Source organism: Salvelinus fontinalis, chromosome 7 (assembly GCF_029448725.1).
Source record: "Salvelinus fontinalis isolate EN_2023a chromosome 7, ASM2944872v1, whole genome shotgun sequence".
In the NCBI taxonomy this organism is placed as follows: domain Eukaryota; kingdom Metazoa; phylum Chordata; class Actinopteri; order Salmoniformes; family Salmonidae; genus Salvelinus; species Salvelinus fontinalis.
Window position 1 is genome coordinate 26,672,236 of NC_074671.1, and position 26,668 is coordinate 26,698,903.

Below are 26,668 nucleotides of genomic sequence, written 5' to 3' on the forward strand. Positions count from 1 at the left end.
CGGCAAGGGACCCTGGGCTCAGCCAGGGGAATATCGCCGTCCCAAGGTGGAGTTGGAGGCAGCGAAGGCAGAGAGGCACTGGTATGAGGAGGCAGCGCGGCGACGCGGTTGGGAGCCCGAGAGTCAGACCCAAAAATTTCTTGGGGGGGGGAGGGACACACGCGGAGTGTGGCAAAGCCGGGTAGGAGACCTGAGCCAACTCCCCGTGCTTACCGTGGAGTGAGAGGGCGTCGTACTGGTCAGACACCGTGTTATGCGGTGGAGAGCACGGTGTCCCCAGTACGCGTGCTTAGCCCAGTGCGGGCTATTCCACCTCGCCGCACTGGTAGGGCTAGGTTGGGCATCGAGCCGGGTGTCATGAAGCCGGCCTAACGCATCTGGCCTCCAGTGCGTCTCCTCGGGCCGGCGTACATGGCACCAGCCTTACAAATGGTGTCCCCGGTTCGCCAGCATAGCCCAGTGCGGGCTATTCCACCTCGCCGCACTGGCAGGGCTACGGGGACCATTCAACCTGGTAATGTTGGGCGGGCTCGGTGCTCAAAAGCGCGTGTCCTCCTTCACGGTCCGGTAATTCTGGTGCCACCTCCACGTACCAGTCCTCCGGTGGCAGCCCCCCGTACCAGGCTGTCTCTCCGGGTTCTCTCTCCAGTTGCTCTCATCTGCCCAGCGCTGTCTGAGCTGCCTGCCTGCCCAGCGCCGTCTGAGCTGCCCGCCTGCCCAGCGCCGTCTGAGCTGCCCGTCTGTCCAGCGCCGTCTGAGCTGCCCCTCTGTCCAGCGCCGTCTGAGCTGCCCGTCTGTCCAGCGCCGTCTGAGCTGCCCGTCTGTCCCGAGCCGTCAGAGCTGCCCGTCTGTCCCGAGCCGTCAGAGCTGCCCGTCTGTCCCGAGCCGTCAGAGCTGCCCGTCAGTCCCGAGCCGTCAGAGCTGCCCGTCTGTCCCGAGCCGTCAGAGCTGCCCGTCTGTCCCGAGCCGTCAGAGCTGCCCGTCTGTCCCGAGCCGTCAGAGCTGCCCGTCTGTCCCGAGCCGTCAGAGCTGCCCGTCTGTCCCGAGCCGTCAGAGCTGCCCGTCTGTCCCGAGCCGTCAGAGCTGCCCGTCTGTCCCGAGCCGCTAGAGCCGTCCGCCAGACAGGAGCAGCCAGTGCCGTCCGCCAGACAGGAGCAGCCAGTGCCGTCCGCCAGACAGGAGCAGCCAGTGCCGTCCGCCAGACAGGAGCAGCCAGTGCCGTCCGCCAGACAGGAGCAGCCAGTGCCGTCCGCCAGACAGGAGCAGCCAGTGCCGTCCGCCAGACAGGAGCAGCCAGTGCCGTCCGCCAGACAGGATCCGCCAGAGCCAGCCAGCCAGGATCCGCCATAGCCAGCCAGCCAGGATCCGCCATAGCCAGCCAGCCAGGATCCGCCAGAGCCTTGCGCCAGACAGGATCCGCCAGAGCCGTCCAGCCAGGATCCGCCAGAGCCGTCCAGCCAGGACCAGCCAGAGCCAGCCAGCCAGGATCCGCCAGAGCCAGCCAGCCAGGATCCGCCAGAACCAGCCAGCCAGGATCCGCCAGAGCCAGCAAGCCAGGATCCGCCAGAGCCAGCCAGCCAGGATCCGCCCCTCAGTCCGGTGCCGCCCCTCAGTCCGGTGCCGCCCCTCAGTCCGGTGCCGCCCCTCAGTCCGGTGCCGCCCCTCAGTCCGGTGCCGCCCCTCAGTCCGGTGCCGCCCCTCAGTCCGGAGCCGCCCCTTAGTCCGGTGCTGCCCTTTAATCCAATGGGGTTTATATGGAGGGTGGCCATTGGGAGGAGGCCACGGAAGCGGGGATTGACTATGGTGGGGTGGGGGCCACGACCAGCGCCAGAGCCGCCACCGTGGACAGACGCCCACCCAGACCCTCCCCTAGAGTTTATGGTGGTGCGCCCGGAGTTCGCACCTTAAGGGGGGGTTATGTCACGTTCCTGACCTGTTTTCCTTTGTCTTGTATTTATTTAGTTGGTCAGGGCGTGAGTTGGGTGGGTTTGTCTATGTGTGATTGTCTATGTTGGGATTTTTGTGTTCGGCCTGGTATGATTCTCAATCAGAGGCAGCTGTCAATCGTTATCCCTGATTGAGAATCATACTTAGGCAGCCTGGGTTTCACGTGTGTTTTGGTGGGTGTTTGTTTCATTGTTTGTGTTTTTCACCACACGGTACTGTATAGGTTTCTGCACTTCGTTTATTTGTTTTGTAATTCAGTGTTCAGTTTTTGTTATATTAAATCATTATGAACACTAACCACTCTGCGTATTGGTCCGATCCGTCTCGCCTCTCCTCGTCCGAGGAGGAGGAATATGACGATAGCCGTTACAACCTTCAGATGAGTCCCATGACACTTGTGTCCCATGACACTTTTTTTTAACACCATCATGTTTGTGGGAGTCTCCCCTTTCCATAGAGTGGTCATAAAGTTTGGACGCTACAAACTTTTTCATGAGAACACCGAGTTTTAGGATGTCTCCTGGTCTGACAAACAGTGCTCTAGCTCCGCCACTTTCCACCGCAGATGCGGAAGGCTGACATAGGCGGATGTGGTGGATTGAGACGCAGCCCATGCAAAAACCTGATATCTGTAGCTTAAACAGAGATTTTAATGGGGATTTTTTTTGTTATGTTAATTAATTAAGGGCCATACATACTGTTCTAAATTCTTCTGACCAGCACTTGAATGATTAACATATTTTCAACACAATTGGCTGGAAATGCTCAATGCCTCTGTAAGCTGTGCATGTGCATCAATTGACTCTTAAGAATTAATGAAATGTTGTATGGCCCTTCAGTATCACATGCACTGATGTCTGCCTTTAACAATGCTGGAGAACTGACATTGCACAAGCTTAGTGTTTATGAACAGAATACAACAGATCACATTAACTGGGATGACGTTCCCTCTCATTGGAGACAAATAAGAGCTATCTGAAAGCCATGCCTCCAATAAGCCATGGCTGTAATATTCTACCTGTAACAGTCCTGACCTATTTATGTTAGTTTTTATGTGTTTTTGGTCAGGGCATGTGTTTTGGGTGGGCAGTCTATGTTATCTGTTTCTATGTTGGTTTCGGTTTGCCTGGTATGGCTCTTGATTAGAGGCAGGTGGTTTGCATTTTCCTCTAATCAAGAGTCATATTTAGGTAGGGCATTCTCACTGTTTGTTTGTGGGTGATTGTCTCCTGTGATGTCTTCGTTATGTTAGATGTATTCACTTTTGGAGCTGTTTGGCTGTTCGTATGTTTCGATGTCCGTTCCTGTTCGTGAGTTTACGTTTGTCCATGTAAGTTTATGTTCAGGTTGCGTGTACGTCGTTTTCTTATTTTGTAGTTTGTTAAAGTGTTTGTTTTCGTGTCATCAGTTTTCGTATTAAATAAAAAGATGGCATATTTCCCTGACTCCGCATATTGGTCTGAAGATCCTTCTCTCCTCACCTCATCCGAGGATGAGGAAAGCGACAGCTCTTACACTACCACTGCTACAGTATGCTGCCAAGTAGCACGTAATGTTACATGTTGTCAACAGAAGAGTCAGTGAAGGCACAGTAGGTTACTGGCATATATTGCTAGTTGCAGCCAGTTGCATGTAAGTTGTTGTGAATTATACAATACAAATTCACAGTAACAAGTTGCCATTATATTACTGGAAAATGCACAATAAACTCTTTACAGTAGTATTTTCAATTTGATTCCAGAGTGCTGAGGCATGCGTTGAAATCGCTAAGCTGTTCATTTCAAAGCAGTGTGTCGATGCTTGTATTGCTTTATCAGAAGCAAGTGAACAATGACGTCCAAAGCTTGGTTTCTTTGAACAACCACCTGATTGGTTTGGTATTGGTAGAAAACAAGATAGCTACACTGTGTTTGTGCGCTACGGCATGTGCAATATCATCTGTAATAAATTTGCTGTTCTAAAATCTTCTGACCAGCACTTGAGTAATTAACATATTTTCAACACAATTGGCTAGAAATGCTCAATGCCTCTGTAAGCTTTGTTTCTCCATCACTACTTTAACGTGCAGGTCAATAGTGACCCATGCTCTTACAACATTTGCAGAACAAACAGTGTCAAAGGAGGTGCTCTACTTGAATTGGCATAACCGTCAAACACTTAAACTGCTACAACACTTCCACTGACGGTTGGCACAAATACACATATATTTGACCACGTCCCCAAATATGCTAATGAGCCCCACCTGTACATTGCCCCCATTAATCAAAGCACAGTGATGATCGTACCTCATATTCAATATTATAATATTGCGTAGAAAAATGTCCCATTATACCTACAATGTACCAAATTGTACCATGTGAGTTCATATACTGTATATACCTCTGAAGTGTACCTTTGACTTTTGTAATCCCAGGGAACAACACTGTACCCTAACCATACCTTTATTTTTTAGTGCATTAGTACACAATCCAAGCAATAAGTATGAATCTGGTGGTACTGCAGAAACATTGATGCACTCAACCAAAAGGTTGCAAGTTCAAATCCCCAAAGCATTCATGTATACTCTATGTCCAGTGTGCTTGAGTACTGCTAGTCTTACGTTGATGTAAGGTTCGTGGTGATAATTAGACTGTTATTTACTTGATTCTGGGTAGCTTTTAGCAAAGTGCAGGAATGCATTCTTGCCAAAATCAGTAGCCTTATCTCTTTGTTTACTCACAGACCTGGTGGTGTAGTAGGACATTTCAAGTTGCTAGCAACCAAGCGGTTTGTAGTTCAAATCCCAGTTGAGTTCCAAGTGTGGTTAGAGTACACTACCACTATTGAGGTTGGAGTACACTATTTTTTACACTATTACATTCACGAAAATGGTTCGCTCCTACAGACAGTGAGTCACGTGGCTTGGTTTGCTATATAAAGCAGACAGAAAGGCATTGAGGCATTTAGTTACTGTTCAATTGAACATTAGAATGGGCAAGATGAGAGACCTAAGCGACTTTGAGCGTGGTATGATCGATGGTGAAAAGCGCGCTGGTTTCAGTATCTCAGAAACGGCCTCCTGAGCTTTTCATAAACGACAGTGTCTAGGGATTACCGAGAATGGTGCGACAAACAAAAAAATCCAATCGCGACAAACAAAAAAATCCAATCAGCGGCAGACCTGTGGATGAAAGCAGCTCGTTGACGAGAGAGAATTACAAGAATCGTGCAAGCTAACAGTCGGGCCACAAACAGGCAAATAATGAAGCAGTACATCAGTGGTGCGCACACATCTCGGAACGTACAACTTGTCAGCCTTTGTCACGGATGGGCTATTTCAGCAGACGACCACACCGGTTTCAGCTAAAAACAAGAATGAGCGGCTCCAGTGGGCACGAGATCACCGAAACTGGAGGAGTGGAAAAACATAGTCCGCCTGGTCCGACGAATCCCGCTTCCTGTTGCATCATGTTGATGGTAGAGTCAGGATTTGGCGTTAGCAACATGAGTCCATGGCCCCATCCTTAGGTGTCAACGGTACAGGCTGGTGGTGTAATGGTGTAGGGAATTTGTTCCTGGCACACGTTAGGTCCCTTGATACCAATTGAGCAATGTTCCAATGCCCCAAAGAATTAAGACTGTTCTGGAGGCAAAGAGGTCCAACCCAGTACTGGATGGGTGTACCTAATAAACTATCCACTGAGTGTATGTATAGTTAATCTGCATTATGTCCACATAACTGGTGGCGCAGCAGGCACTTCAGATACCTAGCAACCAAGAGGTTGTGAGTTCAAATCTCCAAGCAAGGTTCAGTCCCAAGTTATCCAGGGGATATTGACACAATGTTCTAAAAACATTCTAGGGGATTAACTGGGAACTAGATAGAAACTTGCAGGGGACCATCTGTTTAAATTGAAGTAATATCAATGATGAATTTTAAAGTAAAACATTCTCAATGACATTAGACATTTGGGTTTTCACATGCTCAAATGTTGTCACGTGTAGTTTCATAGTACCATGTCAAAACTTTACACACGCACACACATACTAGACAGGCATAATCACATGTCACAAACAGTTGCCTATGAACTGTTGTCGTGCAGTAGAAGGTTTACTGTAATAAACAACACTGATGAATTTCATTGGGAAAAGATTCAACATAATATCATTGGTATAATATACAAACCTTCTTATCTACAGATTATGATGCATCTCAGATTAATCCAGCAGATTGATTCAACCTACTCAAACAGTATAATGTAATGATGCTGAATTGAATGTGAATTGCATGACATTTACCTCCATTGACTTTTTTCTGATCATTCTTTATAGGCCTAATTAATTGCAATGACACTTTGCCATTCCGTCACAGAAACACAACACAAACACAACACAACACAAAACATTCATTTTTCCACAACATACAGTAGAATGAATAACCTCGAAGACGACCTATAAGATATTGATAAGAGAAAACCAATAACGTCTACTAGTCACAGGCCATTTCTCATAGTTTACTATTTCTTCAACCAATATTTCTACATTTGAGATCCCTGTAGCCGAGCAGTAAAACCTCTTCATTGGTCAGGCAGGCACACATAGTGCTCTTGAAAACAGAAAATCAATCCTAAAATGATTTCTTTATATTCTTTCAGGGTGCGTTTAGGTTACATTATAGCTCATCATATTTTCAGATTGACAGGGAGGGGAAGCGCAACTAGGTCTTTAGTCTCTTAATAATACTCTGGCGCTAAAACGCCAGCATACCGATTGATGCTATGAACCTACGGTGAATGGTTCTCAGGAACCTGGACATTTAAATTGAGGTCTTGGGATTCTGTTTAGAGCTCTAGTCAATCTATTGTTGGGTTTGACTTTTTATTTATATTTTTTTCTTTTTAGGGGGTTTGACTTGATGGGTTTGCATTGATTGGCTCTAGACAATCCATTGAGGGGTTTTTGACTGATGTTTGACTATTTTTCTCCTTAATTGTTAAAAGAGAAAAGCATAGTGGCTTGATAGTGAAACGATTGCTTTCATTTCGGTCAGTACAAAGTAATTTGAAATACACACATTCGAGACTGGAAATTCAAATGGCTGTTAGCCTGGGCATCGGGCAATAGTATACTTGATTCAATAGATTTCAAGCTACTGTAAGAGGTGTAATCCAGCCAGAATGTGATGTCATCTTATCCTGCTCTCTCTTTCTGCAGGGGAAATATTGATCTCTGTATAAAGCCCTGTTTATACATGGTCCTAACATGGTCCTAACGTGTCCTTTGTCCTGATCGTGTCTACATTCTTATTGTGCCCACGTTTTTAGACAGGTGTAGGCAATCAAAAAACACATTTTGATTTGATTGTGATCAGATCTTCGTGCCCACAACTAAAGGTAGTCAGGCACACAAGTGTGGATGGCTCTGGACAGTGAAACCATTTAAATCCTCATTATTCCACCCTGTAAAATCCTTGACAGTTTGCACCAATGTTCATCAATTATATGTGAAATAATTGACTTGTGGCATCAATATGTGTGATAATAAATATTATTTTGAAATAATATATGTCAAATTACTTGCATACAGGGAGGAACCAGCAAATCTGGTCACATCGAGGACACAGTGGACAGATAAGAAACACATTTTAATACAATGTGTAGACACGTCTGAAAATGTGTGCACAATCAGTATCTGGACAAGATCAGGACACAGGACACATAATAGAACCAGGTATAAATAAGGCTTAAAAGACCACATCCCATAAAAGCATTGCAGGAAAGCAGCCAGGACATGCATACGAATATCCTAAAGTGGTTATGGTGGACAATGCTTTTAAAGGGCTGCATTTCTCAAAGTCGGGATTCAGAGACAGTAAAGTAACCTGAGACAGGGAGGGAAAATTACTGGCCCGGCACAATGCGCCCTGGGAGTGTCCTGTGTCCATCTTAGACTGGAGCCACTGCTAGTGTATTGTATGCACACAATGGTGGTGGGAGGAAAAAGGCTGAGATACTGTAATTATCAAATCCCAGTGTGGCTTCATCATCATACTGTGTGGGGATTTAGCTGAAATAGGTTCCGTGGATGCTTTGAAGGTGGAGCACCTGTTGAAATATTTTGAGAGCTATTGAGAATGTGCGTATAAACTCAAGAATTTGCTTCTATTAATTTCTAACACATTTAAATTATGGCAGCCACCTGTTCAGTCTTAAGAATTAAGCACGCTTCACTCACATTATACAGTTGACAAGTAGGCTACGTCTAATTAGGATCTCCACTCAATTTCTCTAACACAGGTTAAATGCATAATTCCATTAACTCAGTATAAAATGGCTGGACATAAGGAACTCTTGGTATGTTCGTTTTCCCTCTGGTTTCTTTTCAGCCCAGAGACTCCCAATTGGAGATTTTGAATGTCAGTTATTTCACTTCTACATCTTGTTATCTTTGACAAGATTTTGTCATTCAAGATAGGTAAAATACACACTGAGAGCAAAACAAAATGTTTGAAAAATGTCCTTGTTTAGTTGAGAAATACCTTGAAGTTTGCTTTTCAGTCTTCTATTATTCCATCAGAAAATATGGCTTTAGCCTAAGTAAGCTGTCAACAGATACACGTATAGCCTACGATATCAGACCATTCTTACCTGTAAAACACCAATCACACAGTTGAGTTTCATATAAATATTTATTGCAGAGGAGGTATTTTTATGTACATGCTATCACAATATAACACAATATAAATCTACCAAATATTCCCATATATGGATGCTATAAGCTTGTCATAGAGCAATAAGTATAACAAGCACATAATACAGTGGGTAATGGTACAGTATCACTCACTAAACAACTTGTAACAGTCCATAAAAGATACCGTTTTTTTTTTGTTCTATCAAGGGCAGTGAAACATTGGTCGTACGAATTTCTTGACATCATGCAGAAGCCACGAGAGCAATAGTTACAACGTTACAGCATTGAGTAGTAGTAGTAGTATTTCCCAATCAGTGACTTGGTTTGGTCACAAGAGAAGTCAGGTTAAATCAAACAAGCTTACGGACGGAAATCACCCATGGTTAAAAAGTAAAATCATGAGATCGAAGAATAGTAACAGGACACAATATTCATGTTGAAAAGGTTACAGGTAACAATGGGTCTTTAGTCATAATTATGATCAAGAACCGAAGTATGTAGGACATACTGCAATACAACGACCATTTCCAGAGAGACTGACAAAATAGACAGATTGATACACTTTGTTACAAATCCATGAGCTGATTCAACTGCCACAAGGTACTGATACACATATCATTGAAGGTTATGTGTATCTAATGTGACTGTTAAGACCTGTGTGATGTTCATTTTTGTTATTGGTACTTAACAGCACTTTCACGCCATTTGAGAGGTATGAAGACACCCAATTATGAATGGTATAAAACATAATATCCTTTTAGCATCGAGAGTTGTTTGTAGTGATCTTACTATGGCTGAAATGACCAGGTATCATATGCTCAAGAGCCAATGGGTTCATATGATCAGTGTTTGAGGGGATACTGTTGGCTAGGGGCAGGCTAGGTCCCTGGGATTGTCTGAAGTTGGCATTTAAGAGCAGATATTACAATGTATGTGATGGTTGATACGGCTAGTTCATAAATATCATCAAGGTCCATCAAACCATTACAATCAAACTAGGCAGGGTGACATTTCCTTTCAGACACTATTCCAGCTGCCCATTAAGCAAAGCCTGTGACAAATCTCAATCTCATGCTCTAAGGCTGATAGTCTGGGTTTGACATATTTCAGACGTGGCCCATGAGGTCAATGGTAGATATAATTCTCTGTAGAGGGAGACATCTAAATCATGTTTTATAGAGTCTGGATGTGGAGTAGCTATATTATGATATGCTGTACCTGTTTGGCTGTTAAACAAAATCAAGTGAAATATTATAAAGAGATAATAAAAGCATTAAAAGCATTCTTTGAGAATTATTTTGCTTTTGAAAACAAGTTAAATCTACTTGTTCGAGTGTTAAGTTACCAAGCAAAAATAAGATAATGTAATAATTTGAATGAAGCAGAAATTTGATTACCTAATCACATGATCACATGTACAGCGATCATACCCTACAGTAATCCATGCTAACTGTAACAAACAACTAGGATGGCTGTACAGGAATCATTACCAACGACAACATTCAACGCAGTCCAAAATACCATCTAATTTATGAGTACACTGTTACATTAATGTTATGTTGATATATTATTTCCATTCCATTACTTTTCATCAGATGTTGCTAAGAACCAGAGTGGTTACTAAACTACAAGAAATGATTACTGTGATGTCAGATATTCCTGTAAACGTTCATCTTTAATTGATGCATGAAAGCAAAATTATTTTTTTGCTTGCTCAAAGAATTGAAGCTAAAAGTGTGAAAAAAAAAGTGTGAATAATGAATAATACTTTTGAGTATGAATAATGAAAACCAGGTGTGAATTTATTCTGCCAAGAATGTGTAGAGACAGTGTTAAGCAAAAGTCTTAAGACAATAAAACGAGCATTATACTTCAAACACTAGAAATATACTGTATGTAAAAAAATGCTAAAACGATCACAAATACAGGTATATATTCTTTCCAGAAAGAGGAACAATTCGACACACATTAATGCCATAATGCCTCTCCCCATTGTATCATTTCAACTCTCAATGTGCTTTTGGGAATGCAAAAGCTTAAAAGGATGAGCTAATGCTTTTCTAAAAGTGAAAAAAAAACATGCTGAAGTATTAATAACATAAATTCATTATTATTTGCTTCAGTTGACAAACCATTGGGATCCCACCCCTCTCGTTACCTCACTGCGCATGCTGTTTATATAATACACCTTCACAGAATGCTGAAGAACAATCCCTGTTCCACTCAGGACTTTATACAGACTGAAAGAAGACAGTTCTAGTTAGTTAGGCACATACAGTAATACATTTCTGCAGACTTGGAAGCATTAGACATTGCTGAGAACTAAAGGAAATCTAAAAACTCAGCAATTTATACATGAATGTACACGTGGTGACTTGCTAAAACCATGAGGCTGAATAAAGTAGGTGATGAAAAACATTTTCCCTAAGGTTTTCGCTAAAGTGCTATAAGCTGATTCCCTCACTAGCAGCGCCTTGGTCTGGGCACACAAAAGTTATTAAGTTGTTTGTCATGACACGATTCTTGTGAGTTCTTCCACTATTTTGTTAAAGATGTTCCCTATATCTTTGGCATTCTATTATTTGTTCAACAAGCCACTCTGACTTTAAACATAGACATGGTAGTTCATGCTCAACAACTAGTACATTTCGGTTAATAAAACCTGCAGGAGAACATCTATTTACATAATATCGATTAACCTTGTATTCTAAGTGTGCCATGTTAGTGTGTGGAGGGCTTTTTATGACCAAAAAAACAAAATGCAAATGTCCACTGAAATGTCCACTCATAAAGAATATGAGAAATGTCTATTCAACATTGCACATAAAGTGAATTAGAAGTTGCATAATTGTACGACTAAGATTTATCATTCAGAATACTCTGTAAGAATCTGGAATGCTTAATATGATTTTGTTGCTTTGTTTTTGTAAGTTTATACATTTTCACACAAAAAAAGACAAAACAGGGGAAAATATTGGAAAGGAAGGCAACTTGTGCAACTTGATATTTTCGTCGAAGTCACCATATTCATGGTAAAAGTCTATATTTGAGGACTCTAAAGTGGAAAACAATGTATACAACAACAACTACATTTCCAGTTGTCCATAAATGTTGATTTATGTCAGGCCTTTTTCCCTGCAGTACTGTCGTCAAAGTCCCAAGGACATACATCAGCCTTTTTCCCGCCACTTACAACCCCCCCTTTGGGATTTGGATTACTCTGTTTCGCTGCAGAAGTACCCTTGTCTGTTCCTTTTTTCTCTGATGCATCCTCATAATCCCACGGACAGACTTCAACCGGCTTCCCTTTAACTGCTCCAACATTTGCACTTTTCCGTTTTTCTACCATTGGCACTTCCTGACTACTTTCCACGTCCCAAGGGCACACCTCCGTCATTTTGGATTGGCTCATATGTTTCTCTGTGGATTTACTTTTGTCCTTGGCTTTCGCTCTAAAGTTGTCATCGTCAGTGTATTTTGCCTTCTCTTTCTCCTTCTCAAAAGTTCTTGTGAAAGGTGTGCCCTTCTTTTTGGAGGGGAATTCCTTTGTTTTGGAAACTGTAGTAGGACTAGGAGTTTTCTCAGAATTGGGAGATATCGCTGGGGTGTCATAATCCCAGGGACAGACGTCAACCTTTGTAACCGGCTGGAGGAGAGAGCTGCTTGGTGATTTGTAGGGTGGTTCTGACAGAGCACCTTTCCCTTTGCTCTCCACTAGAGTAGTGCACTTGTTGTGCCTAGTCTTGTCAGGTGAACAAGCTACCTCAGCCATCTTGGCAGGCTCCTCTTCAAAGACCCAAGGGCATACGTCAACCTTCTTTTTAGAGCTCTCTGCTGCAGGTGGAGGCTGGTTAGACTGGATATTCTTAGCAGGTTGAGGAACCTGACTGGAGAATTGCGGCTTGGATCCCTCCACTGGGGCTTTGCTCTCACCTCCATCCTCCCAAGGGCATATGTCTGCTCGCTGGATGTCTTTAGAATGCCGGGAGCTTGTGGAGGACTGGTCACTACCTTTCTGCTTTTGCTGTTGGGGCTTGACTCCCCTGGTTCCATTTCCATGGACTGTGGTGGTTTCCTCGGGTGCTATGGAGACATGTTTCTGGACCTTGTTCTCAGAAGGTGTTGGCAGGTCCTCTACCTCCCAAGGACACACCTCTGTGAGGTCTTGTATTTCCTTGGCCTTCGATGGGTCGGAGCAGATGGATGGCTGGCTGCCACTCACCTGCTGCTTCATGATCCCAGTTTTCGCTGCAGTCTGCTTGTACTCCACCGACTGGCTACCGATCATGTGAGGATAGCAATCGTCTTCTGATTCTGGACTTCCCTTGGTTTCTTTAGCGTTCTGTTGGACCTTCTTGCTGCTGTCTTCAACAGTTTGTGTCTTCCCTCCTGTCAAGCCCAAGGTCTTCTCTTTGGCGCTGGCAATGACACTCAGTGACTTCTGTAGCATGGACGTTCTTGGGTGGATGGGCTTCTTGTCTTGTGTCAGGTTATGAGCACTGGCCGACTTGCAGACCAAGGGAACGTTCTCAGTCAATTCGCTCACAGCATCTATCTTCTCATTGGACTTCTTCTTGACCAGCTTTTTGCCTATCAGGGTGTCTATAAGGGATTCCTCAGTGGTCATAACCTCCATCTTGTCAGTAGCAGAGCTGCTGGAGTCGTCGCTCTGGTCGCGGACATGGTCGTAGCTACTGTGCGACTTCTTCAGGGTGAAGACCTTGCTCTTCAGGGACTCCTCTTTGGCAGGCTTCCCCGGATGAGAGGGTTCGAAGGGGTTCTTCCTCAAGACGCAGATGCTGTTGCGATTGCTCCCATGATCGCCCCCTTCCTTGTCTTCACGGCTGCACTGCCGGTGTACCGTCTCTGGGATCTCCGTAATGCGTCTCATCAAGGAACGACCCAGACCCTTCTTGGAGCTGCGCTTCTTCTGTAGGTGAGGGTTGTTGGCCAACATCTTCTTCCTCTTGTAGATCTCCAACTGGGAGTACAGTTTCTTCAGCTCCTCCTGGACATTTATGGAAAACACATAATGACAAGAACAAGACAAAAAAATTGAGCTATTAAAATGAATGAACTTCTTATGGCTGAAGGGGCAGTATTGAGTAGCTTGGATGAAAGGGGCACAGAAGTGCCCAGAGTAAACGGCCTACTCCTATGTCATAGTTGCTAATATATGCATATTATTATTAGTATTGGATAGAAAACACTCTGAATTTTCTAAAACTGTTTGAATTATGTCTGTGAGTATAACAGAAATCATATGCAAGGCAAAAACCTAAGAAGTTCCACTTCCTGTTTGGATATTTTCTGGGGGTGCCAGATTTTCAACCAAGCTCTCATTGAAAATACAGAGAGATATGGATGTGTTTTCACTTCCTACGGCTTCCACTAGATGTCAACAGTCAATAGAACTTTGTCTGATGACTCCAATGTGAATTGGGGCCAAAGGAGACAGGAATGAGTAATCACTTCCATGAGGTGCCCACGCATTGAACTGGCGCGTTCACGTGAGCGTGAGCTCTGTTCCATCGGTCAATTGAAGTCGATGTAATTCTCCGGTTGGAACGTTATTCAAGATGTATGTTAAAAACATTCTAAAGATTGATTCAGTACATCGTTTGACACGTTTCTACTGACTGTAACTGTAATATTGCCGCTTTAACTTTTGGACATTTCGTCACGTTATAGTGGACATGCTTTGAGACTTTGGTTAGGGAGTTTGGTAAACAATTCAAAAGTAGCTAATTGGACATAAATAACGGACATTATCGAACAAATCAAGCATTTATTGTGGACCTGGGATTCCTAGGACTGCATTCTGATGAAGTTCATCAAAGGTAAGGAAACATTTATCATGTATTTTCTGGTTTCTGTTGAGTCCAACATGGCGGCAAATTTGGCTATTGATCTGAGCTCCGTCTCAGATTATTGGATGGTTAATTTTTCCGTAAAGTTTTTTTGAAATCTGACACAGCAGTTGCATTAAGGAGAGGTATATCTATAATACCATGTGTATACCTTGTATTATCATCTACATTTATGATGAGTATTTATGTTGAAACGATGTGGCTATGCAAAATCACTTGATGTTTTTGCAACTAGTGAATCTAACGCGCCAATGTAAACTCAGATTTTTTTATATAAATATGAACTTTATCAAACAAAACATGCATGTATTGTGTAACATGAAGTCCTATGAGTGTCATCTGATGAGGATAATCAAAGGTTAGTGATTAATTTTATCTCTATTTCTGGTTTTTGTGAAAGCTATCTTTCGCTGGAAAAATGGCTGTGCTTATTGTGGTTTGATGGTGACCTAACATAATCGTTTGTAGTGCTTTCGCTGAAAAGCCTATTTGAAATCGGACACTTTGGTGGGATTAACAACAAGATTACCTTTAAAATGATATAAGACACATGAATGTCTGAGGAATTTTAATTATGAGATTTCTGTTTTTTGAATTTGGCGCCCTGCACTGTCACTGGCTGCTGTCATATCGACCCCGGTGACGGGATTGCAGCCATAAGTTAATAAGACTAAAAGTGATCTGGGCCCGGTTTCCCGATAGCGATGCAGTGTTTTAAGTGTTTTAACGATGCATCAATTGCATACAGAACATGCACATTTGAATTTGAAACACGAACAGTGCTTAAACTGCGAACAGTGCTTCAACGATGTACTACAGTGTATAACAAGCTCTTTGACATAAATAAAAGACAGGTTTTGGACAGTATTAAAGATGCAATAGACAGAAATCGCTCCGCCATTTCCTGGTTGGTAAAACTGTAATAGTTCATCTAATTTCAGTTTATGTGAAAAAACAAGCAGTCATTGTTTAGAGAATCATTGTACCATCTAAACTGCTGTGAAACATATTTTCCATAACCATTTTTTCCCAGCTATTTAAAGTTGGTATACAAAACCGAAAAGATGCAAAAATTAAACCTAAGTATGGGTAGCATAGAAATAGCGCGCATATAATAGATCTACCGCTTCTTAGACTTGGTTTCAATGCGAATGACAGATCTATAACTCAACTTCTATGTGCATTTGATCAGGTCGCCAAAAAAGGTTACATATTGCCGCTTTAAATAAGGAAACTGGAGTGTGCTTTATTGTTAGGTCTGAACAGCCTTTGAGCATTGGTCTTGAATTTAATGTATTGACTGCTCTCTCAAGCAGGATTTTAGGAGATCTTATCTCTTGCTCTGATAAATAGACTTGGACAATGTGCTCAAGTCTTTGGCAAGAGAATTCTTCAACTCTAACAAACAAACGGAAACCTCTGCTCACATTGATACGTTTTTCCCAAAGACTGTTGCTAGACCAAAATCTTTATTTTTGCCACAGTCAGAGGACAAGGATTCAAAACGTACTGTACCAACAAGGTTATGCAATTGAATGAGAGAATTTATTTAAAAAATGGAAAGGGAAAGTTGTTTACCCGGATGTCTTCCGGATCCAGACTGTGTTCGCTCCAGGCTGATGTTATGCTGCTGTTGAGGTAAGATCCAGAGCGACCCATGTCCAATTCATCCTCATAGGCCTCAGAGGCAATATCATCTCTCATGTGAGTACCATGAAACAGAAACTGTAGTCAACAAAAGAGAGTGCAATGACTTAGTTTGATTTGGTTTCGATGTATAATAGCAAAGTAATGCTATGCTCAGAATGAGAGGTTTACCTTGGGGACAATCATTAGCCCCAGAGTGACAGTTACAGTCAGGTGGGTATGAGCAAACCATAGCAGCAGCATCCAGTCTGGGTGGAGCTCAGGTGCAAGAGTAAACCTGTACAGAGAGAAAGAGAGAAAGAGAGAGAGAGAGAGATAGAGAGAGAGAGAGAGAAACAGAGAGAGAGAGAGAAAGAGAGAGAGAAACAGAGAGAGAAATAGAGAGAAAGAGAGAGAAATTTAGAAAGAGAGCAAGAGAAATAGCGAGAGAGAGAACGATAGACAGAGAGAGAGAATGAGAGGGAGAGGGAATTAGTGAGTGAGATAAAGAGAGATAAAGATAAAGAGAGAGTGAATTAGTGAGTCAGTGAGAGAGAGAACCACAGAGAGAGAGAGAGAGAGAGAGAGAGAGAGAGAGAGAGCGAGAGAGAGCGAGAGAGAGAAAAAGAAAAAGAGATGGCAAGCAAAAAAAAGTTATTTACTTGACTGTGAAAATGTACAAAAACATAACTGTAATAAAAAACACATTACAAGACATACAGTAGGACCCGGTTCTATATTTAGCAGAGCTTGTGTTGGGTTACAGATGAGATTCCCATTTGAATAATGCTATGCAGAGTCATTAATCATAGAGCTCATTGAGAAATCCACAGAGGGCTGGCATCTGCCTCACTGACAGTTTGCAGAGAAGAAATTGGTCCTGTTAGCTACAGTACACAATGTCACCGTTAGCATGTTTTTATTCGATAGCTGATCCATACATGTAATATTTAATAGATTGTGGCAGGCAGTGTTATTTCTTTCTAGCTGTAAACCTAACCCATAACCAAAAATTAATTGTCAGGAACATTTTTGCGTGACAGACAAAACTGCTGATTCTAAGCATCACACTAAACACATAATGCATGTTGCAGAATTTAAGTGAATGACAGCGGTTTTTGTGTACTGTATCAATAAGAAATGTATTTTTGTGCTGCAGTAAACCTCACAGACACAGACAGTGTGAGAGACATAGACAGGATATAAGATGTTCATTTTAAACCAAACTCTGTCTGGGCGTGAACATATTTCATTCCACTGCTTGGAGTGGTTTATCCATGCTGATTACTGCCTCAGTAATCCATTTCCCATCAGGGAGATTGTCTTCACCTTGGATTGTTACAGTATAGGACACTGATTCGCTCTGATTTAGAAGAAGCAGCTTGATAACTTCCCACCGGGCACACACTGGTTGAATCAACGTTGTTTCCATGTCATTTCAATGAAACGACGTGGAACCAACATTGAATAGAGCTTGAAGTTATATCTGTGCCCGGTGGGTTCCTTGCTGAACTGTATTAAAAAAGGCATTTTGAGGTAGCAACAACATTGATTACAAATCCAGTGCACATCTATTTTCGACTGACTTCTGGACTGACGATCAAGGAGAAAACATATTAACAGTTTCCAGAGTGACAAAAATGTAATTGTGGAATATTGCTTTAATTACAGTAGCTACAGTGTTGTAATTCAGCTTGGTCTCATTAGACATAACATAGTACATGTAAATCCGGGACACTGAAATGAGTATGATACTGTATGTTAAGTTTGGTATGGTTACATAAGGTTACTTAAGGCAAAAACAAAAAAATGTAAACTACTTAGCATATTAGATAATCCTTCCCCTAACCCCAACCTTAACCCTTTTAGCTAACCTTCACCTACCCCTAGTCTTAAACATTTAACCAAACTCCTAACATTAACCCTAACCCCTAACCTAGCTAACCCCTAACCTAGCTAACGTTAGCCCGCTAACCCCTAACCTAGCCAACGTTAGCGTTAGCCACCTAGCTAACATTAGCCACAACAAATTTGAATTCGTAACATATCAAACGTTTTTCAAATTCGTAACATATGGTAAATTTATCAAATTAGTAACATATCATACGAAAGGATGATGGATATCCACAAGTTAATACAAATCATACAAAATGTAACATATCATACTAAATGGAGTGTCGCGGATTTACGTACAGAATAATACCAAATGCTCTGAGACCAGGTAGAGTGATTAGGACTCATGTCCTGTCACACAGTAATTTAAAACCACTTGAAAGCCTACATCCCAGTAAATGGCATCCAACAGGCTCATTACTTGGCAGGAGTTGGTGAATGGTTATTTAATGTACAGTTAAAGTAGTGGTAGCTAAAAACCATGAGGGGAGGCTAAAGTCTAGAGAGAACGGGTGGCACATTTTCAAGAGTGTTTCCCAAAACACCTCATTAAGAAAACAGTCAATAAAATCATCGGTAGAGCTGAGAGTAAATGTGTGGATTATGAAATAATCACAAATAATGATCTGAACACTTAGAACAGAGAGTTCGCTAATTGCCCCTACAGATGCTACAGGAAGTCTCCTTGACTTAACTGGCCACAGTGGGACCACATGCAGGTTCTATGAGTAACAGCCATAGATTGTGTTAGCTCTAACAATCCCATGCGATACTCCCTGGTGACAAGCTCTCAGCATTTCCCAAACAGACAAGACACATTTTTCCATTTACGTTGGGCCTCGTCTTGCTTTTAGCTGCTGAAACAATCCCAATGCCATAACAGAAGTCGAACACCGCCATAAACACACGCTGGCTGTCAAATTTCCAGCTACTACAGGTAGCCTAGCTCTTAGAGTGTTGGGCCAGCAACTGAAAAGTCACTAGTTTAAATCCTTGAGCTGACAAGGTGAAAAATATGTTGATGTGCCCTTGAGCAATGCACTTAACCCTAATTGTTTCAGGGTTGCCGTTGATAATGGCTGTCATTGACCACACTCTACCAGGGTGTCTCACGGGGAGTTGGGATATGCAAAAAACCCATTTCCACAGGACAAATATAACAGACCGGTTAAAAGGTAAACCTCCATGCCTTCCCATCCTATTTGTGGGAAACATTGGCGGGCATTTGTTCTGTAATGTCTGCCTGAAATGATCTTGCCAATAGCTCTGAATATCTATGGTGTGTCAAAACATAAATCATGTTGATGTGCCTAATGACTGAATAATCTGATGTAGCTGAGCTCTCAATAAGTAGGATTACAACTGGGAATGGGTTTGGTGGTGTCAGCTGAAACGGTGCGACATCTAATTTAGGATGTTTAGTACTTGATACATAGGCTACACGGAAAGCAGAGGGCCTATTCATAGTCTTGGATACAATAACAAAACTCCCCTTTGAAACGCATAGAGATACTAAAGAGAGATACTTGTGAGAGATACTATAGAGATACTTGTGGCTCATTGAATATCACTGCAAATTGGTGGACAGCAATAGGCTAGCCAACAGTGAGTGACAAGTGTCAGATTGTTTACATATAAAACATATTAAAGTCCATGATGTATAATATTCAATGCATATACTTATCTCTAAATATAGCTCAATATGAGAAAAATAAATACACATCCATACTGTCATATCTCTCCCCACCACAGGTTGGAATCTTTACCTAATAACGTGGAAGATGGCAGACAGGACGAGCTCGTTGTGGAGGGCGATGGCCATGTAACGGGGCTCATGGAAGGCCGACGGCACCGTCCTCACGGTGTAACACAGATACACTCCCCACAGCAGGAACAGGAACTCCGCTGTGGGACAAACATGAAGAAGGACGTGGAGAACTTCAACACAATGGGAGCTACATAGCTACTGTAGGAGAGGCATTAAAGCGTAAATCGGCAGTAGCAATAATAACAAAGCCCCCTCCCCGCCCCTGTTTCGGTAAAAAGCTGAGTTATGGGGCTGGAGAAATGTAACCACAGTCAAATTCACAGAAACAAGCTTATCATTTGAGTTCTGGTGGGATACAACAGTTAACTAAACTCATGAGACATTGATAAGGTATATTCTTCTAAACGTAGCAACTGCTGATTGTCCCTTTAAAAATAGATAGATTGAATACTTGATATACCCAGGGGCAAAGACATAAGAGTAACAACAAGCAATACATACAAAGCCTGTTCATCATGCTTCGAATGCAAAGGAATGGGAGGTTTCACCCTTAAATGCCCCCCTCCTCACCTTAGCAGTATTACTATCAACATCGACCACCCATGCACTCCACAGTTGACTGATTTCATGGACTCAGGGCAATATAGATTGTCTAACACTGGCATGTTGAAAAATGACATGTTCAATAAATGCAATGAAAATGCAAACCTGCTCTGACTGTATTCTCTAGACACTCCATGACTTGTCCAAGGTTTTATAAATCTTCCCCAATCCCCCTTGTTTTCTGGGTGTAGCTTAGCCGGCTTGACAGCAATAGACGTCTGCCGTTTCCATGAATAGTTGTCACCATTTTAACATTCACGTTGCTTGTCTGCATGAATGGAAGTGCTCCAAGGTCTGACAGAGGCCTACAGTATGTGCCTTAAACAGCAGGATAAACATTATTGAGTGCCATAGCTCACTCAAAATGCCATTTGTTATGTTTATCTAAGGACTAAGATCCATCAAGAGCTCTGACAGGGTGTAATCTACCATAGCCCTAGGTAGATATTTAGGTCTACATCAATAAACAACAATACAAAATGGCCGCCCTGTGTGTCCTACTCTATAGTTGAGTCGTTCCGCGAAATCAGTCCCTTTAGGGTAGTGTAACTCACCTTATTTTAACATTCTGTCATAACAAGCACATGTTCAACTTAATAAGTAAAATAAAAAAAATGACCATAGTAAGTGTCTAATAAGTGCCAAATAAAGTCACAGACTGTAACAGGGTTGATGATTTAATCTTAAATCAGTCAGGAATCCCCTTGTTATAGAGGGAATGCAAGCTTGTTGTGTGCAACAGGGAGGGGCAATTGAATGTACAGCTTCACAAAAAAATGTATGTGTTTTAAAACATTTCTAGTCTGTCTATCTATGGGTAACAGGGTTGATGTGTTATGCTCGGCCCGCTCAGTTTTTCACCACAAACACAAGAAAATGTCCATAAAAGAGTTGAATCAGCTCACCCGCTTTTAGATTATGCTTTGACTATTACAGTGCCTTCAGAAAGTATTCCCACCCCTTAACTGTTTCCACATGGCAGTGGAAACAGTTAAGGCAGCTGGCAGTGCACCTCCTTGCACAAAGGCGGAGGTAGCGGTCCTGCTGCTGGGTTGTTGCCCTCCTACGGCCTCCTCCACGTCTCCTGATGTACTGGCCTGTCTCCTGGTAGCGCCTGCATGCTCTGGACACTACGCTGACAGACACAGCAAACCTTTTTGCCTCAGTTCGCATTGATGTGCCATCCTGGATGAACTGCACTACCTGAGCCACTTGGGTGGGTTGTAGACTCCGTCTCATGCTACCACTAGAGTGAGAGCACCGCCAGCATTCAAAAGTGACCAAAACATCAGCCAGGAAGCATAGGAACTGAGAAGTGGTCTGTGGTCCCCACCTGCAGAATCACTCCTGTTTTGGGGGGTGTCTTGCTAATTGCCTATAATTTCCACCTTTTGTCTATTCCATTTGCACAACAGCATGTGAAATTTATTGTCAATCAGTGTTGCTTCCTAAGTGGACAGTTTGATTTCACAGAAGTGTGATTGACTTGGAGTTACATTGTGTTGTTTAAGTGTTCCCTTTATTTTTTTGAGCAGTGTATATATATATATATATATATATTACCATTCAAAAGTTTGGGGTCACTTAGAAATGTCCTTGTTTTTGAAAGAAAAGCATTTTTTTGTCCATTAAAATAACATCAAATTGATCCGAAATACAGTGTAGACATTGTTAAAGCTGTAAATCACTATTGTAGCTGGAAACGGCAGATTTTTAATGGAATATCTACATAGGCGTACAGAGGACCATTATCAGCAACCGTCACTCCTGTGTTCCAATTGCATATTGTGTTAGCTAATCCAAGTTTATCATTTTAAAAGGCTAATTGATCATTAGAAAAGGCTTTTGCAATTATGTTAGCACAGCTGAAAACTGTTGTACTGAAGCAATACAACTGGCCTTCTTTAGACTAGTTGAGTATCTGGAGCATCAGCATTTGTGGGTTCACAGGCTCAAAATGGCCTGAAACAAATAACTTTCTTCTGAAACTTGTCAGTCTATTCTTGTTCTGAGAAATGAAGGCTATTCCATGTGAGAAATTGCCAAGAAACGGAAGAGCTCGTACAACTCTGTGTAATACTCCCTTCACAGAACAGTGCAAACTGGCTCTAACTAAGATAGAGAGAGGAGTGGGAGGCCCCGGTGCACAACTGTGCAAGAGGACAAGTACATTAGAGTGTCTAGTTTGAAAAACAGATGCTTCAGAAAGTCCTCAACTGGCAGCTTCATTAAATATTACCAGCAAACACCAGTCTCAACGTCAACAGTGAAGAGGCGACTCCGGGATGCTGGCCTTCTAGGCAGAGTTGCAAAGAAAAAGCCATATCTCAGACTGGCCAATAAAAATAAAAGATTAAGATGTACAAAAGAACACAGCCACTGGACAGAGGAACTCTGCCTAGAAGGCCAGCATCCCGGAGTCGCCTGTTCACTGTTGTCGTTCAGACTATAAAATAAAACACTAATATATCTTGAATATATAAGTATTCAACCCCCTGAGTTAATACATGTTAGAATCACCTTTGCGAGCGATTACAGCTATGAGTCTTTCTGGGTAAGTCTAAGAGGTTTTTTACACCTGGATTGTACAATATTTGCACATTATTCTTTTAAACATTCTTCAATCTCTGTCAAGTTCCTCTGGTCAAAAATAATATCCCAAATGCCCCAGGGCAGTCATTGGGGACATTGCCTTGTGTAGGGCGCTGTCTTTTGGATGGGATATTAAACGGGTGTCCTGACTCTCTATGGTCACTAAAGATCCCATGGCACTTATCGTAAGAGTAGGGGTGTTAACCCCGGTGACCTGGCTAAATTCCCCCCTCTGGCCCTCATACCATCATGGCCAATTTATCATCCCCAGCTTCCAATTGGCTCATTCATCCCTCTCCACTCCCCTGTAAGTATTCCCCCACTTCATTGCTATAAAGGAGAATATGTTCACAGTCAATTTCCCTGGTAAAATAAAGGTAAAATAAAAATAATAAAGTTGGTTGTTGATCATTTCTAGACACCATTTTCAAGTCCTGCCATAGATTTTCAAGCAGATTTTAGTCAAAACTTTAACTAGGCCACTCAGGAACATCCAATGTTGTCTTGGTAAGCAACTGCAATGTATATTTGGCCTTTTGTTTAAGGTTATAGTCATGCTGAAATGTGAATTTATCTCCCAATGTCTGTTGGAAAGCCAAATGAAAGATACACATCTTGTGAATCAAGCCATCATTTCTGATTTTTTAAAATGTTTTACAGGGAAGACAAAATATGTAAATCTATTAGCTAACCACGTTAGCAAAAGACACCACTTCCATACTCCACCATTTTCTTACTGCATCAGTAGCCATCACAAATTCGACCAAATAAATATATAAATAGCCACTAACAAAGAAACAACCTCATCAGATGACAGTCTGATAACATATTTATTGTATAGCATAGGTTTTGTTAGAAAAATGTGCATATTTCAGGTATAAATCATAGTTTACCATTGCAGCCTCCATCACAACTCTCACTAAAATGACTAGAATAACTAGAGACCATCGTGTATTAGCTAATTACTCATCATAAAACATTTCTTAAAAATACACAGTGTGCAGCAGATGAAAGACACAGATCTTGTGAATCAAGACAATATTTCAGATTTTCTAAGTGTTTTACAGCGAAAACACAATATAGCGTTATATTAGCTTAGCACAATAGCGAACATTACAACAGCATTGATTCAAGGCAAAAATAGCTATAACGTATAAACCACCAAAATATATTAATTTTTTCACTAACCTTCTCAGAATTCTTCAGATGACAGTCCTGTAACATCATATTACACAATGCATATATAGTTTGTTCGAAAATGTGCATATTTAGTGGCACAAATTGTGCTTATACAATGAGAAAAGTAGCCAAGAGCTCGAGCAATCTGTCCGGCGCCATCTTGAAAAGCCACCTACTCTTATCGAAAACTATTCATATACTTGACTAAAAAAATACAGGTTGGACAGCAATTGAAAGACAAATTAGTTCTTAAAGCGATCGCTGAATTACATTTTTAAAATTAACCTTACTGCGCAATACAGGCTGCGATAACACAATGCTACACTGCAAGCAATGGCGTTTCATGCATTTGACATTTTTCAACAGAACAATGAATTATCAGCATAAATAGTTCTTACTTTTCGATGAACTCTCATCAGAATCTTGGGAAAAGGTGTCCTTTGTCAAAAAGAATCGTTGATAGGTTGGAGAACGTCCTCTTCAGAGTTGCAATTAGCAGTTAACATTAGCACGAAAGAGAGAAATACCCACATTCCTACAGCGCCAAGGAAATAAATACCCGAAAATCGCAATATACTGACGTAAACTGATATAATTCGGTTCAAAATAACAACATTACGATGTCTTCAACACCTATATCGAATAAAAACACAGCCGGAAATGTCTGAGATCTATAACCGATGGTTCCAAAAGAACGTCCCCAGGTCCTCAATGCGCCCGAGCGAAGGTGGAAAGAATCAGCCACCTCGTTCCCAATCAATTTATAAACTTTGGGAACTACGTAGAGACGCCATTTCAAGACTCCCTATTCGCTAACAACCAGGGGAAGGCGTATGCAGTGCATCTCAACCAATAGAAGACAGTCAGAGTTATCCACAGGTCTGGGAACAGCAAGCAGATTTCAGCATTTTCAAATCCTCATAGGAGAATTGCTCTAAGTCTAGTTCTGTTTCACTTACAGACATAATTCAAACGGTTTTAGAAACTAGAGAGTGTTTTCTATCCAATAGTAATAATAATATGCATATTGTACGAGCAAGAATTGAGTACGAGGCAGTTTAATTTGGAAACGAATTTGTACTATGTCGAAATGGCACCCCCCTAGTGGCAAGAATTAATAAAACATTTATTAAATAAACTAAGGTAAAAAATAAAAAATGTAAACAATCAAAAAGTAACACAATAAATGTACATAACAATAACAAGGCTTTATACAGGGGGTACCGGTAGAGAGGCAATGATCGGGGGTACAGGTTAGTCGAGGTAATTTGTAAAGTGACTATGCAGGAAGGGGGGGGGGGGGGGGTCAATGTAAATAGTCTGGTTGGCAATTTGATTAGATGTTCAGCAGTCTTATGGCTTGGAGGTAGAAGCTGCTAAGGAGCCTTTTGGTCCAAGACTTGACAATCCAGTACCGCTTGCTGTGCGGTAGCAGAGAGACAATTTTTGGGCCTTCCTATGACACCGCCTAGTATATATGGCCAAGATGTCACGAAGCTTGGCCCCAGTGATGTACTGGGCCGTAAGCACTACCGTCTGTAATGCCTTACGGTCAAAGGCCAATGTAATCAATGGCCCATGTCAAATCAAATAACATGCGCCGAATACAACAGTGAAATTCTTACTTACGAGCCCCTAACCAACAATGCAGTTTCAAAAAAATATGAATAAGAGTAAGAAATAAAAGTAACAAGTAATAAAAGAGACTAAAGATGCCAAGCTTATAGAGCTTATAGAGACAGGTGAGTGGACCGGATATACATCATCAGAGTGCACAACAGAACATTGTACTGTTTACACTCAGTTTGTTGTTTATATTAAAACATTTTCATTAAATCGATTTTAATTCCGAATGAAAGTTTTGTTGCTAAGGATGCCACGACGTGGTTAGCCTTTACGGCTGGGACTGCAAGTTTGTGCTTCTTTTTTTGCGTGGATTCCATGAGTGCTAGCTGGCTGTAGTACAGACACCTGTCATCGTCGTGGGAAAGACTCATTGTTATCTTTTCGTAAAACAACTGGTTGCCGTAAAGAGCCAAATGGATACTAAGGAGATCCTGAGGGAAATCGACGAGTACCAACAGCTTTACGCTATGGAGGAACAACATACTCTATCATGGAAAGATCTGACCACCTCACAAAATAACTTTAACCCGATAAAAAAAAGAAAACCTACTCAGATTTGCTACACACATATCTTGTTTAAATTTTCTAACATCTGTGGCATTGGCTCACAGGCAAACGGGCAAGGTAAAAAAACAAATATTGCTAGAACCTATTTCTTGAATTCTAAATATCTGTCATTTGAAAGCTCTAGTTTTGACCTTCATAATACCTCTGATGGCAGTAACTTTACAAGCACTAATTATGGTAAATACGACTGGATTTCATTTATAAATGCCTGGATTTTTTCAATTTCGGTAATTGTCTTATAAAATGGGTAAAAAATTATGTATAGCAACCCCAGGAGTAAAAAAGTAAATAACGGCTACTTCTCAGAGAGTGTTGTATAGTCAAGAGG

General features: G+C 41.8%; 1 protein-coding gene across 1 annotated transcript in view; it reads right to left on the reverse strand.

The window, feature by feature from the left end:
• Positions 1 to 8,595: 8,595 nt before the first annotated feature.
• gpr158a (G protein-coupled receptor 158a) overlaps positions 8,596 to 26,668 on the reverse strand; it is a 106,237-nt gene continuing 88,164 nt past the window's right edge. Inside the window, exons 8-11 of the mRNA XM_055928921.1 lie at positions 19,772 to 19,910; positions 16,305 to 16,410; positions 16,065 to 16,211; positions 8,596 to 13,624 (exon numbers count right to left, since the gene is read on the reverse strand). Coding sequence (XP_055784896.1) covers positions 11,738 to 13,624; positions 16,065 to 16,211; positions 16,305 to 16,410; positions 19,772 to 19,910 — 2,279 coding nt within the window. The 3' untranslated portion in view covers positions 8,596 to 11,737. The remainder of the gene's footprint in view (positions 13,625 to 16,064; positions 16,212 to 16,304; positions 16,411 to 19,771; positions 19,911 to 26,668) is intronic.